Raw genomic sequence first — 17,010 nt, 5'->3', positions numbered from 1 at the left:
TTTTTTTTTTTTTTTTGTCTCCGACCTCTTTTAGCCAAAAAAAAAAAAAAAAAAAAAATCTTTCATCACTCACTGCCCCTTTGATTTCCACTCCGGGTTAAATGGATATCTTTATTTATAAACTCTATTATGATCATCCACGACTTTAATACCCGTTCACAGTATCTAAAAATGAGTGAAAAACTCGTATTCTAAGATTACTTACTTCTAGCCGATAAACAACGACTACCCTGTTCTAATGTAATTTCAATAAATTTGACCATTTTAAGTCGAATAAGGAGTCTCAATCTCGAGTAAACGGTAAATCAATTCAATTTTATTAATTAAAATAAAATCGTGGTCAAAGAATAGACTATACTACCAAAATTCCATGTATTGAATTCACATTTTTTGAAGCATATAATATGGTTGCTTATGCAAAAAGAATGCGTATTGATGATGGGCAATGAGTGGCTTAATGGTTTTGGCCCTCTGGGGTATTTAATTAATCGGGTTGTAACGGAGTTGCATTAATTATTCTCTTCGTTACTTCATTAAGGTGCGGATCACGTTGTCGTTCCCCTCCTTTGCCCTTGCCCCTTATTCTTTAGGTCAAAGTCAACCACTTGCCCATTTTTATCTTTATAATTATAATTAATATTCATGGTTCCTGCCACCTTATTATTTTATTTTAAAGTCTTTGTTGTAATTTAAATTTGTACATTCAAACCTTTGACAGAGTTGATACTCAAATCTCAAGCTTAAAATATAAATATATTTTTTTTTTTCTGAAAGTAAACTAATTTATATTTGCTCTAATTTGTCAATTTATATTAATCACGTCGAAATGAATGAATGTAATTTTGGGAAAATGTAAAATAATACATCTACCAAGATGAAAGCGAAAGGTCAGTCTCGTAGGTAGACGTATCGAATCGAAATAAGATCTCAGATTGACATTTTGATACACTGATTTACCATAATAATAAATAGAGTTAATGGCGACTCTGCTGTAGGAAGAGCCGCTTCTTTCTTTCTTGACAGGGGGACTTCTATTCACTAACGCTGACTAAAAGTGCTCTTCGAACCATGCTGGATAGTTATCCATCACATGGCTCTGTTCGATAGAGCCAAAGATTCCCCTGTTATAGGTATAATGAAACCAATGATAGAGCTGTCCTAGCCTAGCGACATCCTTCTCTTGTCTCTAATCGAAAAATAGAGACTACTTTACGCGCAACTTCAACATCTCCTCGACGTTCAACGCATTGGCTTTCACTCGACGTTCGAGGATCCAAACAAGCAAAAAATACATGTTACAGACGAAAGAAAGGTGGATGTTTAGTGGTGAGATCGGCTAGATCAAGACTAGGAGAGATGATCTGAGGACGACAAGAAATTGAATCCATTATTTAATCAATTTTGACGTTAAAATATGAATATATTAATTAAAAATACATAGACTAAATTTAAACGATAATCAAAATATAATTTAATGTATAAAGTCTAAAATGATATTAGGACTTAGTTTTTTTTTTTCACGGTGTATAATGTATCTCGAAATCTTAAATTTACACGATGAAAATAAGTGTTAAAAAATTAATAAATTCTTTACTTTGAATATTAACATTATTTTTTGATTCAATTTTGATTTTTCGAAATATAAAATTAAAAAAATTAAAAAATATATGAAAGGAGTCAAATACCTAAAATAATGGTTTATAATATAAGATTTTTTATTTTATTGTAATCTGCCATTTTATAATTATTATTTAAATTCATTTTGGTGTGTAGTTTTCGTTAATCGAACGTGTCTCATGGCTACTTCTAGAGTGACATCAACAAATTTAGATTTTTTTTTATGCCCAATATTTTAAAATTAAAATTAATATCCAATTGCGTTTGAGATATTAGAATTTATAACCGACCCTTTGAGGGGCCAAACAAGATTCAACTCTAATTTTTATTTCATGAATATTTTGTCACTCTGTGATTATAAAATGACATGTGGACCCTCATTTGATAACAACCACATTTATATATTACAAATTATATAAACATACAATAATTATATTTAGAAAACCCATAAAATTCATGATATAAATATTAGAATGGTATAATTTAGTGTTCATTACAATATAAATAAACGATTTACATTTTTAACTCCTAAAATTTATGATTTACACTTTTACCCTTGAGGTTCATTGTTAATGTTAACTTTTAGTCATCGACGTTGATTTTTCGTTAATTAATATAAATATTACGATGCATCCTATTAATTCATTAATTTTAAAAGAATTAAAATTATATATATATATATATATATATATATATATATATATATATAATTAAGATACTGTAAATGTGTAAAATGTTCAAATATAGGAATCAAATATATTTGAGAACAAACGCAAAAAAAAAAAAAAAAAACATTTTAAAATTTAAACCCAAGGGAGTTGGATTTTTAAAATTAGGAGAAATTTATTTTAATTTCTTAGCTTTTAATTAATTAATTTATTTATTATATTTTTTTGGGAGGTGGTGTCAGACCTTTTAAAATGATTAAAAAAAAAAAAAAAAAAACAAAAATTTGGGCCACGCTATTTTACCGCTTAAAATTTGGCATCCCGATACCATCATCCTTGACTTCAACATGAAGCCATGGCATGGGCCTTGGCGTGCGGACAACGTCGTCGAAGTGCGAGGCAAAAGCTTCTGAGAGGTTAATGGCGCTTGTCTTGGCGCGCCGACACGCCCCCCCGCTCCTAATTCGTCCGCACATTGAGGTTTGGTTTAGGCACCAAGAGGGGTTCGAAAGACCTTAACCGAGACAAAAGAATAATACTCCTAGGTCCAAGCATCGAAACAAGGTTAAGACCTTTTTTGTTTCTTTTTTGGTTATATTATTTTGATTATCTTCAAATCGAAAAGAAAGCAAAGATGGGGCAACCTCGAAAACGGAGGTAGATTTGAGACGAACATTGGAAATTGTAAAAGAAAGACGACTCTCACATGGGTTCCATCGAAACCAAAGCCAAAGGGCAGTTAGGGCAGTTAGGGCAGTTACAATATCAGTTAAAGTAAGAAAATAATACACAATAATTACGCTTTTAAAGTTTTATTTTAATAATTACTCTTTTATAAATTAAGTCTATAATTTTTAAATTTTATTTCTTAAGATTTTACATCTTTTAATTAAAAAGCTTTTAGTAAATACTCAAATTTGTCATTTTTATTAAATTTATATTAATTATTTTAAATTATTTTAACCCAAATATATATTAATGAGGACAGTACAATCGAACGGTACGAGGCCCCTTTGACTCTTTGCTTTGGAAACCAAATCAACCTGCCATAAACTGACATCTCATCGCTTCTTTCGCCAACTATATTTATTTTTATTTTTTAAGAAAATTTAATATATATATATATATATAATTATTGTACAAGTATAACTAAAATGGACCCACGAGCTACAGCATTGATTCGAATCTTCTTGAAATAAACAAAGTTATAATTTTAATTTTTTTTAAATAGAACTAAAATAAAATGAAATACATCAACTAAAATAGTATTTTAATCAATATAATTATATTTTAAACACATTTATACTCACTCTTTTGAAAAAAAAAAAAAAAGACTGTAAAAGAAAAATCCAATAATAAATGATTAAGCCATTTTTTCCTTTAAATAAAATGGAAATTGACTTGCGTTAAATAAAATTATAATAATTCATATACAAAATGAAATTAGGGTTGATTTGAAATATTAAAAAAATGCAACAGGTGTACGGCCATGATACAATAGATCCTGGCCCTTCATCAACGAACGATGAGGTTCGACTTTCGAGCCATTATTGATATATATATATATATATATATATATATATATATATTAATGAAATATGCTGACCCCACATGGGTTATCTTTACCGGAAATAAAAGCCGAGAGATTATTGCCTTAACTGTCAAAAGTTCACTTTAGTCCAATTTTTTAAGCCTTAGATTACGCACCCCTAAGTATCAATAATAATAATACTTTTTTAATTAATAAATTGGTAATGAAAAATAATATAAAAAATATTTATATAAGTTGAACTATGTTTTAAATTGTTAATGTAATTAGTGTTGTTAAGTTACGGTTTATAAAATTATAGTATCATCGTAGCAACTATTTTCACGTGATAAAATAAATATATTTATTGATTATTAATAATAATACCTATAATATTGTTGATAAACTATTAATTCTAATTAATATAAAATTATTTTAAATTTATGGTATTTAATAAATTGTTTAGCTCCACAAATTTAAAATTTAATGTTGGATAAGATACAACGTTCACTTATAAGAAAAAGTTTAGGGATAAGAAATAGAGATGTAGTCGTAATTCTGATTAGTATTTTAAATGTTATTATTTTGGACGATTTTGGGTATCGCAGCAGAAAATACGGAGAAAATTACTCCAATTAATTAAAATTTTACGTTTTTTCAAATCCGTATTCCAACCGCCTATAAATTCATAGCAACGAGAGTTTAGACTTTCTTCATATCAAATCAGAAACCAAAGTCGCCATGGATTCAAAAAAGTCCAACAAAATCAGAGACATCGTTAGGCTTCAACAGATCCTCAAGAAGTGGCGGAAGTTGGCGAACTCATCAAAGACGGCGAATAGATACTCCGGCACGGCGGTGGGATCTGGCGGAAAGAGCATGAAGTTTCTGAAGCGGACGCTCTCAGCCGGATGCGATGTCTCCGGAGCGTCCGTACCGAAAGGATCTTTGGCGGTGAGCGTCGGTGAGGAGCAAAAGCGCTTTGTGATTCCAACGCAGTACTTAGGGCATCCGGCGTTTGAGATTCTGTTAAGAGAGGCGGAGGAGGAGTTCGGATTTCAACAAACCGGAGTTCTGAGGCTTCCTTGCGAGGTAACGGTGTTTGAACATGTGGTGAGATTGGTGGAGAGGAAGAAGGGAGATTTGTTCGGCGGAGAGGAAGTTTTGAGTCTTTGTTCGTTGGAATCGCTGCTGCTTACGCCGTCGCACCGTCCGCAGAGTCCAATGTGCAGATAGATTGAATTTTGAATTAGGACCAAAAGGAAACATTAGAAATCTCTCTTTTTCTCTCTTTTGATTCCTCATTTAATCTTTTTCTTGAACGAGGTAATATCAAATGTATGAAGAAAGAGGAAATATATGAATAATTTTTTTTTTTAATTTTTTTAATATTTGCTTATACTCTGGATCTGCTCTCTTTCCCTATTTTATTTTATTTTATTTATTTATGTTTTCTGGGCAGTTGAAAATTGACATGGAAACAAAATGGGGATTTTGCATGTTTGGCTGGCGCTATTCCATAATCTCCAGTTTTGGAAGTGATTTGGTTGTTTCAAACGGATCTATTTTAAAAAATATATATTAAAATAAAAAGGGACTGAGAAAATCCGTGCTTCGGTTTACCGTCCATTTTTTGGGATAAAATTAAATAAGTTTTTTCTTTTATGAATTATTGTTTGGGATAAAATTAAATAAGTTTTTTCTTTTATGAATTATTGTTAACCCTTTTTAGAGGAAAGTCTAAGGCTTTTAAATTTTTAATTAAGTTTTCTATTTAACAAAATGTTGTCTAATAAATTACCTATTCCTTTCTAGGTAAATACAAAAGTTGACGAATTAAATATTTTTTTTTCCGAATTTGTGATGTCCCACATTGGTTGGGGAGGAGAACAAACCATCAACGTTTTAAAGCCGAGGTTAGTCTGAAAGGGAAACTCCAAAAAGAACAATATTTGCTAGCGGTGGATCTCTGGGCCGTTACAGAATTTGACCATCCAATCCATCCCATACACGGTTTGGGTTGGATTAAGTAGGGAAAATCGTTTGTATCAACCTTAATCTTGAGCTGAATAAAATTGGGTTGAAATGAAAATTTTTAAAAGCCCAAAAAAGAGAGAGTATTCTTTCATTATAATGGTTCCCTAAATTAGCTGCATTTTCATCATCCAACACAAATCCATGGTCATTCCCTAAATTAGCTCATATGTAACTTTCATCATTTTTATCATCCAACAAAAACTTATGATCATTCCCTAAATTAGTGGGACATGTGACTTACAGAAAGGTATGACCATTCCCTAAATTAGCCAAGACTTTCATTACTTTCATCCTCCAACAAAAACTCATGATCATTCCTTAAATTAGTCGAACATGAGACTTTAATCATTTTTATCCTCCAACAAAAACCAGACTTTCATCCTCCAACCTAAATTGAAAGATATAAGAGATTTTACCTATTTTATTCAAATGTTATTTAATAGTAATTTAATATTTATTATTTAAAGATTTATTAATAAATCACAATCCAACAGAGAGATTGGAGATGTGGGTATTGAGTTTTAAGCTTTTATTCAATTTTTGTTTAATATAATACATTAATAAGTATATATATATATATTTATATTTAAAGATAAAAGAAAAAATATTTAAATTAAGAAAGTAGGAAGTTAGAATGCGTTTAAAAGTTCTAACTGACTTCATTATTTAACATTTTTTCAAATTCAAGAAAACCTTATGAATTTGGGAATATTCCTTAAACTAAAATTAATATTCTAAAGAATATTTCTTAAACTGAATTCCAGAAAATAGGGCGTTTAAAACCAATGAATAAAGGCTCTTCCAAAAGTTATTTTTAACAAAAACATTATGAAAATTGATTTTTATTTTAACAAATCTAGAGAGCCGTTATACCTAAAGAGGAAAATGGCATTCATTATTAAAATAAGCACCCATGACAAACGTACACGTGGAATATTTTTGATGAATTATTTTTGTGGTGGGCGATATGTCGTACGCTGGGCTTATTCTGGTTGCGTCGCAGCGGATTAAGGCTTGGTGGGACCCACGGAACGATGATATGATGATCATGGAAATGGACGGTTGGGATTGAGTGAAAATGGGGCATACTATAATAGGAAAGGGGAGCATCGGAGAGTTAGTTACTTCAGTTGGGGGAAGGGTTTGCGTAGAAATGGAGGGAGGTTGGTTCCTTGTAATAAAAATGTATTATGAAAAATCTGAAAATAATTTATTTTTTATATTTTTAATTTTAATTTCATCAAATTTGGTGTAAATTAATTAGTTTTTAAGGTTAAAAAAAATTAAGTTAATTTTTCATCGTAATTTTCTCTTTTTTTTTTTCCTTTATTATTGATCTTTCGGCAGTTTTTTAAGCTTAGAGAAAAGGGGACTTACTTCCAATTATTTCAATTTCTAAATTTTCTCAATAATAATAATAATTGAAAAAAATTAATGAATAATTTTAAAATTTTAATACTACATTATTTACAATAATAATAACAAACAAATACAATAACTTATTTGAAATAATAATAAGAATAATAATAATAATAATCAATAATCGGGCATGGGTGGGTGGGAGCAGAGATGATGAACAAAATCTTCGTCAATATTCTCATTTAGGCAATTATTTTATAACCGTTTGATTTTTTGTTTTTTTAAAATAATTAAAAAATAATATATATATATTTAAATTTTTATAATTTTGTTTGAATTTTAAGAATATCACTTAAAAATTTTAAAAAACAAAAAAATGAACCAGTTATTAAAAGTATATTTCTTCTCCCATGTTTGGCGGGAATTTCGGGACTATATATAGCGATGAATGACGAGGCGTAATCTTCATTCCCAATCTATTTTCGAATTAGGGAACAACCGCTGCTCTTGCTCTTATCCTTGATTTATTTCATTTCCGATTCTCCACTGTATATGTATTTGTAGTCATCGAGGAGAGCGATTTGTGAAGTTGATCAGTTGTGCTCGATCGAGAGACGCGACTGCACAGATTTACCGGATTGAATGTGGAGTCAATTAGAGGCGGAGGCGGTTTCAGCGTCGAGGAATAGTTAGGTCGTTGCTTACTACATCACCGGCAATGGCTTCGGCTGCACTACTCGCGTTATCGAGGTCAGTTCCTCCATTACAGAATGTTGATTTCATTTCTGTTGTTTGATTGTGTTTGGATTTCCGTTGGATATATGCAACGGAGTTTGGATTTCCGTTTCTAATGAGCTTGAATTCTTCTGTTCTCCGAATTGTTGTTTAGAAATTCTGTAAGGATAGTTCTCGCGTTGAATTTCTTTAGTTTTGGAATGTCGAGAGATTTCTTCGGTGCTTGATCACATTCTCTTCTCTTTCTCGAAATATCGATTTATTTTTATGTGTGATTTTTTTCCTGTTATGTAACTTCACGAAATCTTTCTGAAACTTCTTAGGTTTCAATTGAATGTGTTCTATGCAATGGAGTTTCGATTTCATTCTGTTCTGAGCTTGAATTCTTCAGTTCTTGAATTTGATGTTAAGAAATTCTTTGAGGTCAGTCTCGCGTCAAATTTCTCTAGTGCTGGAATGCCATGAGATTTCTTCGTCGCTTGATCACATTCTCCTCTTTCTCAAAATATAGATTTATTTTGATGTGTGTTTTGTTTCCTGTAATGTAACTTCACGAAGTCTCTCTGAAACTTTTTCGTTTCGGTTGAATGTGTTCTATGCAATGGAGTTTTCGATTTCATTCTGTTCTGAGTTTGGATTCTTCAGTTCTGATGTCAAGAAATTCTACGAGGTCAGTCTCGCGTCGACTTTCTCTAGTTTTGGAATGTCGTGAGATTTCTTCGGTGCTTTGTCACATTTTCTTCTCTCGCTCAGAATGTCAATTTTTTATTTGTTCTGCACTTCCTGCTATGCAACTTATTCTGCTATCAGTCTTTTGGAGTCGAAGATCACGAAAATCTTACTGAAATTTCTTCGGTTTTGATTGAATGTGTTCCACTTCTTTTATGCAATGGAGTTTGGATTTCGTTATGTTACAAGCTTGAATTCTTCCGTTCTCAGATTTGTGTTGAAATATCATCACTAGCCCAATAGAGTCAAGCCCAATAATTGTACTAGCCCAATAGAGTCAAGCCTAATTGTACGAGCCCAGTATATTTATTTTAGTAGAGATTTTAGGAGAAAGAGATGTAGATATTTTAGGAGAAAGATTCAATTTGTTAGGTCTAGATTCAAATCGGTTAGGTCTAGATTTAGATTGGTTAAATATAGATTGTTTACTCTTAGTATAAATACCCCCACCCTACCTAGGTTATTCATCCAAGAAATCTAAAAACAATAAAAAGCAGAAGTATTCTACAGAGTGTCTTGTATTCTCTTCTCGATTGGTCTTAATAAAGAGAGCGAGTGTTTCCCACAGTGAGTTGTGTTCAACATTTGGTATCAGAGCGAGGTTAGTGTAGGTTATCTGATCTCTTGGAATCCTTAGTATGCTCTGTGGTTGCAGCTCTGCCTGATCTTCCACATCAGAAACGATTTCTTGAGATTAGTGGTGAGTGAGTTTCTTTTGTGTCGTGAGAAGTCTGTGACTCTGCAAGTCTTGTGTCAAAAGAACTTGTTTGGTATTACTGAGGTATGGCCAACACGATGAGTGATTTCCAAATCGTTGGAGGAATTAAGAAACTCAACAACAACAACTACAACACGTGGGCAACATGCATGATGTCCTATTTACAAGGACAGGATCTTTGGGAGATCGTTGGCGGGTGTGAAACTACGCCGCCAGAGGAGGATTCTAACGACGCCTTGCGCAAATGGAGAATCAAAGCAGGCAAAGCAATGTTTGCCTTGAAGACCACCATCGGAGAAGAGATGTTAGAACATATTTGGGATGACAAGACACCGAAAGAAGCATGGGACACATTCGTGATGTTGTTCTCAAAGAAGAATGATACGAGACTACAACTTCTGGAGAATGAGTTGTTGTCAATTTCACAACGTGATATGACGATTGCTCAGTACTTCCACAAGGTCAAATCGATCTGTCGGGAGATTACTGAACTAGACCCAAAGTCCGCCATTGTAGAATCTCGAATGAAGAGGATTATAATCCACGGATTGCGACCAGAATATCGAAGCTTCATTGCTGCTGTACAAGGATGGCCCACTCAACCATCACTGGTAGAGTTCGAAAATTTGTTAGCCAGCCAAGAAGCCATGGCTAAACAAATGGGAGGCTTCACGTTGAAGGGTGAAGAAGCACTCTACACGAGTGAAAGTCAGAGCAATAATAGGCCGTCTACCAGACGTGGATACAATGGTGACAAAAGAAGAAGCCACCAAGGGATTGCACAACCTGAGAGAGCTCAGAAGAACGACAACAAGAGTTTTCAAAGAACGAGATTTGGTGGTATTTGCTATAACTGCGGGAAAAAGGGCCATATGTCTAGAGATTGTTGGTCCAGGAAAAAGACCATTGAAAACAATGTGGCAATATCCAAAAAGAAGATAGAAGATGAATGGGATGCAGAGGTACTATGTCCCATAGAAGAAGACGAGCTAGCACTCATGGCGACAATGGAAGACCATATCAACTATGAGAATGACTGGATCGTTGATTCAGGATGTTCAAATCACATGACTGGCGATCAGAGAAAATTGCAAGACAAGAAAGAGTACAAAGGAAGTCGTATGGTACGTACAGCAAATAACACACAGTTATCAATTGCTCAAATCGGCAATACGACAATCATGCCTGGCAATAAGTCTGATACAGTGTCGCTACATAATGTTTATCATGTACCGGGTATAAAGAAGAACTTGTTGTCAGTGTCACAACTAACAACATCAGGAAGCTATGTCTTGTTTGGGCCAGAAGATGTAAAAGTTTATCAAGATGTTAAGATAATAGGAAAGCCGACGATAGAAGGACGAAGAGTGGAGTCTGTCTACGTTCTATCTACAGAGTCTGCCTATGTTGACAAGACCCGAAAGAATGAGACGACAGATCTATGGCATGCAAGATTGGGACATATTAGCTACCATAAGTTGAAGCTGATTATGGAGAAATCTATGCTCAAAGGTCTACCACAACTGGAAGTCAAAACAGACGTTGTCTGCGCTGGATGTCAGTATGGTAAAGCTCATCAATTACCATACAAAGAGTCAAGTTTCAAAGCAAAGAAACCATTAGAGTTAGTTCACTCTGATTTGTTCGGCCCAGTCAAACAAGCATCGATCAGCGGAATGCGGTATATGGTGACATTTATTGACGACTACTCAAGATATGTGTGGATTTTCTTTATGAAAGAAAAGTCTGACACGTTCTCAAAGTTTCAAGAATTCAAGATGATGGTCGAAGGAGAAGTAGGAGCGAAGATTCGTTGTCTACGTTCAGACAATGGCGGAGAATACACGTCAGATGAGTTCGATCAATATTTACACGAGTGTGGGATACGACGTCAATTTACATGTGCCAACACGCCACAACAAAATGGTGTAGCAGAAAGAAAGAATCGACACCTTGCAGAAACCTGTCGAAGCATGTTACACGCAAAGAACGTTCCAGGAAGATTTTGGGCTGAAGCTATGCGAACTGCTGCCCATGTGATCAACAAGCTTCCTCAACCAAAGCTAGGGTTCGTCTCACCATTTGAGATACTATGGGATATGAAACCTACAATTAGTTACTTCCGAGTATTTGGCTGTGTTTGCTATGTATTTGTGCCTGACCATCTACGTAGCAAGTTTGACAAGAAAGCAGTCAAGTGTGTATTTGTTGGATACGACAATCAAAGAAAAGGATGGAGGTGCTGTGATCCAACAAGTGGAAAATACTATACATCAAGAGATGTAGTTTTTGATGAAGCATCTACATGGTGGTCCTCGGAGAAGAAAGTCTTATCAGATTCAAACATTGAAGAAATTCTACAACAGAAGCTGGGGGAGCAAACTACACAAATTCAATCAAATTTCGATGCATCTGAAAATCCAAGCGACATTGATATTGACAAGCAGGAGGTGACTCAATCAAGCGAATCTGATAAAAATGAAACAACACATCAACAACTTAGGCGATCAAATAGAATCCGAAGGCCAAATCCTAAGTATGCAAATGCAGCTATTGTAGAAGATAGAGTTTACGAACCAGAGACATATGAAGAAGCATCACAAAACTCGGTTTGGCAGAAAGCGATGGAGGAAGAAATTATAGCCTTGGAGCATAATCAAACTTGGGAACTAGTGCCAAGACTAGGAGATATCAAACCCGTCTCTTGCAAGTGGGTCTATAAAATAAAGCGTCGACCGGATGGATCAATCGAGAGATACAAGGCTCGACTCGTGGCTCGAGGATTTTCTCAACAATATGGACTAGATTATGATGAAACATTCAGTCCAGTGGCAAAGATTACTACCGTACGAGTTCTGCTAGCACTCGCAGCAAGTAAAGATTGGAAACTGTGGCAAATGGATGTGAAGAATGCCTTCTTGCACGGAGAGCTAGACAGGGAGATTTATATGAACCAACCAAAGGGATTTGAGAGTGCAGCTAATCCTAATTATGTATGCAAGCTTAGAAAAGCTCTTTATGGACTGAAACAAGCACCGAGAGCTTGGTATGGTAAGATTGCTGAATTTCTTACCCAAAGTGGTTATTCAGTTGCGCATGCAGACTCAAGCCTATTCATCAAAGAAAGAGAAGGAAATTTGACAATTGTGTTGGTCTACGTGGACGATTTGATTATCACCGGGGACGATGAAAGAGAAATTTATCAAACAAGAGAAAATTTATCAATACGCTTTCAGATGAAAGAGCTAGGAGAGCTTAAACACTTCTTAGGCCTAGAAGTTGATCGCACAGATGAAGGACTGTTTCTCTGCCAACAAAAGTATACCAGAGACATGCTTCAGAAGTTCAACATGTTAGAGTGCAAGCAAGTTTCAACACCGATGGAGATAAATGCCAAGATTTGTGCACATGAAGGCAAAGAGTTGAACGATGAAACAACGTACCGACAACTAGTAGGTAGTCTTATCTACCTAACTTTAACTCGACCTGATATCTCGTATGCAGTTGGGGTTATGAGTCGATACATGCAAAGTCCAAAGAAGCCTCATCTGGATGCAGCTCGACGGATCTTGAGATATATCAAAGGTACAATCGACTATGGTCTTTTGTACAAAAGAAGCAAAGACTGCAAGCTAGTTGGATACTGTGATGCTGACTATGCAGGAGACCACGATACTCGGAGGTCAACCACTGGGTATGTGTTCAAGTTTGGTTCGGGAACAATTTCTTGGTGTAGCAAGAGACAACCAACAGTATCATTATCAACTACAGAAGCAGAGTATAGAGCAGCGGCTGGAGCAGCCCAGGAAAGTACATGGCTAAAACTCTTGATGGAAGATTTGCACCAGAAAATTGACTATCCAATATCACTTCTTTGCGACAACCAATCTGCGATTCGCCTTGCAGAAAATCCAGTGTTTCATGCTAGAACAAAGCATGTGGAGGTGCACTACCATTTCATTAGAGAGAAGGTCCTAAAGGAAGAAATTGAGATGCAGCAGATCAAGACAGATGACCAAGTGGCAGACTTGTTTACAAAAGGGTTGAATACTAGCAAACATGAGAGCTTTCGCTGTCAGCTCAACATGATGCAGCGAATGAGGACTAGTGCTGAGGGGGAGTGTTGAAATATCATCACTAGCCCAATAGAGTCAAGCCCAATAATTGTACTAGCCCAATAGAGTCAAGCCTAATTGTACGAGCCCAGTATATTTATTTTAGTAGAGATTTTAGGAGAAAGAGATGTAGATATTTTAGGAGAAAGATTCAATTTGTTAGGTCTAGATTCAAATCGGTTAGGTCTAGATTTAGATTGGTTAAATATAGATTGTTTACTCTTAGTATAAATACCCCCACCCTACCTAGGTTATTCATCCAAGAAATCTAAAAACAATAAAAAGCAGAAGTATTCTACAGAGTGTCTTGTATTCTCTTCTCGATTGGTCTTAATAAAGAGAGCGAGTGTTTCCCACAGTGAGTTGTGTTCAACAATTTGTTGTTTAAAAATTCTGTAAGGCAGTTCTCCCGACGAGTTTCATTAATTTTAGAATGTTGAGAGATTGCTTCTGTGCTTGATCACACTTCCTTCTCTCGCTCGAAGTTTCGGTTATATTGATCTGCATTTCCTGCAATGTTACTCATCCTGCTGAAATTTCTTCTGGTTTATCTTCGTGGAACTATAGTTCAACTCTTTAAGTTTATGCATTGCTTTACGACATTTTTTATCTTCTTGTTCTTTCCTTGAGAATGCTTGATAATGCAATACATTGTTCTGTGCATAAAGGTTGTTCGACATCTTATACTTGCAGGCCACGAGGTACACGTGGCCTCCTTCGCCCCTCAGTTTGTTTTTACTTCTGCAATGCAGTCGCCTGGGTTGTTCATTCGTAAGGTAAGGTTGATCGAGGCTCACGCCTGACTTCTAGCGATTGCCGCTAAGTTAAGCTGTTCATCAGGCCTATTCGTTTCATTTCAAATTTAAGTTTCAATATCTTTTCAATAATTTTTCAGTTAAGAGAATTTAATGGATTTTGCTAGTGGATATAATGCAGAAGTTCAATTTTGATTTGTCTTTAGATATTGTAACTCTTATTTTCTATGTGCGCTTCATGGTTCATGTTAATATTATTGATTACTGTATTATGTTTTTATGCATCGAGCACCTCCTCTAATTAAGGCTCACATTAATAAAAATATTCATAACTTTGCTAATGTATTTTCTAATTCACTTTTTTATGAATAGTTTTTTAATCTTTATTTTCATGTTTTTGTTAATACATTTATTCTTCTTTTCTTCTTATATGTGTGTGTGTATATATATATATATATATATATATATATATATATATTGTCAATGCTAAACGAACTTGGACAAACAAATGGTGAGTGTACTTGGCCAGTTTAGATAAACCAATTTCGTGAACTCGTAGAATTTGAAATTAAGTGCTTGATTTTTTAGTTTCTTTCCGCATTCCAAATGAGGCTTCAGTTGAACTCCAGTCACATTCACGTGGAACATCGTGCAATAATTAGTTGCAAATAAACCTTCATGTATCTGTTGGATTTATATATTCTTTAATCAATTATAGGAATTGTTGGACTGTGGGGCTGTCCAGACAGATGCAATGACAGTGGATCGCTTGGCATCCTTGGAGTAGGTGAGAAGTTTCTGGCATCCACTATAGTTTTTTCAAATACGAAATACAGAATTTACAAAGTATGACATGTTGTCATTGTCCTTTCCTAATAATCTACCAGCGCACCACAATTACTATGTTCTTTCCTTATCAGATCGCTTGGGATTGCATCTATGCAGAGTATGCCATGGATGCTGGTCATCACCACCGTTCGACAGGTTGGCAGGTGTTTTTTTTTTTTTTTTAAAACAATATTTTAATCAGTATTTGAGTATCCTTAAATGGTTCGCTCTTTCCTAGGACAGAAACTAAATTTGATGGCACCTAGAAATAACTGCATATAATCTCCTTCACCATAATGTTGGTTATTATTATTGTCACCATTAGGCAATTTTGTATTGAAGAGACTTTTTGCACGTCTAAAACCAAAAAATTTAAATGTGAAAATTGACAGTCTCATTGAAGTCCGTCCTTCATTTTATGTGTTGGTGAAATTGTATTCTATGATGCTATAAACTCCAAATTGTTCTTAGCATAGACATTGACCTGACCTGTTGTGCTGCTTTAATGTAGACTGCAGAAGATTATTCACATTGCGAGTTCCAATCCGCCTCCCAGGATACTGCCCACCTACATTTTCTTGACAGTTATTTTTTTACCTCTTTCTGCTACTGTCTTTTTTTGTTGCATTCTTTTTTTAACATTTGTTCTATATTCATTATTTTCTCTTGTTTTTGATAATTTGCCTGCATACGTCTTGCTTCTGCAGTGCCTGCTTTCCATTTGTGATTTTCTTATCTTCTTATGCTAGGTGTGTAACAAACTGGGTATTGGAGATAATGTCAAGTTATCTCCAATACCGTTATGAAGTGGCCGAGCTTATCAGATGGATATAAACACGTTCACAAATCTTCCATCTTTTTTCAGGAAAAGTTGGTTACGGAACCGTTATGAAGCATTGGCATACAGAGTACCCTTTGTTTTTGTCCGAAGAGATTATTTTAACGAAGAACCGTTTTTAAGGAATATGCCTGCGGTGCTATAATCTACTTTGTCTTCAATGACAATCTCCTTAATTTTTTTTTTCTTTCCCTACAAATTTAAGGTCCTGCATTCATCATCCCTTCTGCATCAGTAATTCGAAAAGTTAGCTTATAGGAATCGATTAAAATTTGCTGTTTTGTTTGTTTCCAAAAATGAAAAACAGAGAGACTAGTGTTTGATTGTACATAAGAAATTCGAATGTTGTTATGATGCAGTGCCATTACTGTTACAGTGCGTGTGGCGGAACAGCTTGTCCCATATGCAAAAACAGCTTAACTAATATGCGCCGGAGAAATCCAGGTGCTGGAGAGTAGCAGCCCGCAGAGCATTGAGGTTAGCCAAAATTTCTAATCCCCATATGTTTGATGACTTTTATTTATTTGTTTATTTTTAATTATTTGTTTATAGTTAGATTGTTTTTTCTAATGGTTTTAAGTATATTCCTTTTAGAAAAAGAAAACCAAAACACATTTGGAACTGTTCTTAAAAAAATATTTTTTTTTTAAAAAATAATTTTTACAAATGCACTTCTCAAAAATAATTTTTACAAATACACTTAAGATTTCTTCTTCTAAACTTTTACAAAGAGGAAAAAATTAATGTTTTGCACTCCAAATATATGAAAAATATATATTTTTTTTAAAAAATAACTTTTACAAATGCACTTCTCAAAAATAATTTTTATACACTTAAGATTTCGTCTTCTAAACTTTTACAAAGAGGAAAAAATTAATGTTTTGCACTCCAAATATATGAAGTGTTGCAATTTTAACAACCTTTAAAAAATATTATAATTTTAATTGCCATAATTTGATGGCGTGAGAGTTTAATATGAGAGACTTGAATTAATCTTTTAAACACATTTTAAATCTTCTATAAATTTACCTTAACCACAACTAGCAGTTTAAGGTGACAAAAAAAAAAAAAAAAAAAAAAAAT

At 34.1% G+C, this 17,010-nt stretch overlaps 1 protein-coding gene and 1 long non-coding RNA gene across 2 annotated transcripts in view; both read left to right on the top strand.

Moving 5' to 3' along the window:
- The first annotated feature begins 4,516 nt into the window (after window positions 1-4,516).
- LOC111480907 (auxin-responsive protein SAUR32-like) lies at window positions 4,517-5,207 on the top strand. The gene has a single exon (XM_023126140.1). The coding sequence runs from the start codon at window positions 4,555-4,557 to the stop codon at window positions 5,047-5,049; it is 495 nt and encodes a 164-aa protein (XP_022981908.1). The 5' UTR covers window positions 4,517-4,554; the 3' UTR covers window positions 5,050-5,207.
- Window positions 5,208-15,944: 10,737 nt separating this feature from the next.
- Window positions 15,945-17,010, top strand: part of LOC111480749 — a 2,671-nt gene continuing 1,605 nt past the window's right edge. Inside the window, exons 1-2 of the long non-coding RNA XR_002717919.1 lie at window positions 15,945-16,063; window positions 16,287-16,404. This is a non-coding gene — a long non-coding RNA (uncharacterized LOC111480749). The remainder of the gene's footprint in view (window positions 16,064-16,286; window positions 16,405-17,010) is intronic.

This window comes from Cucurbita maxima, unplaced genomic scaffold (assembly GCF_002738345.1).
Source record: "Cucurbita maxima cultivar Rimu unplaced genomic scaffold, Cmax_1.0 Cma_Scf00006, whole genome shotgun sequence".
Classification (NCBI taxonomy): domain Eukaryota; kingdom Viridiplantae; phylum Streptophyta; class Magnoliopsida; order Cucurbitales; family Cucurbitaceae; genus Cucurbita; species Cucurbita maxima.
Note: the sequence above shows the minus strand (reverse complement) of the source record. Positions and strands in the feature narration are given on the sequence as shown.

Bases quoted from the DNA above. Each gene is read 5' to 3' on its own strand.
- LOC111480907 (XM_023126140.1), top strand. From the start codon at position 4,555: ATGGATTCAAAAAAGTCCAACAAAATCAGAGACATCGTTAGGCTTCAA.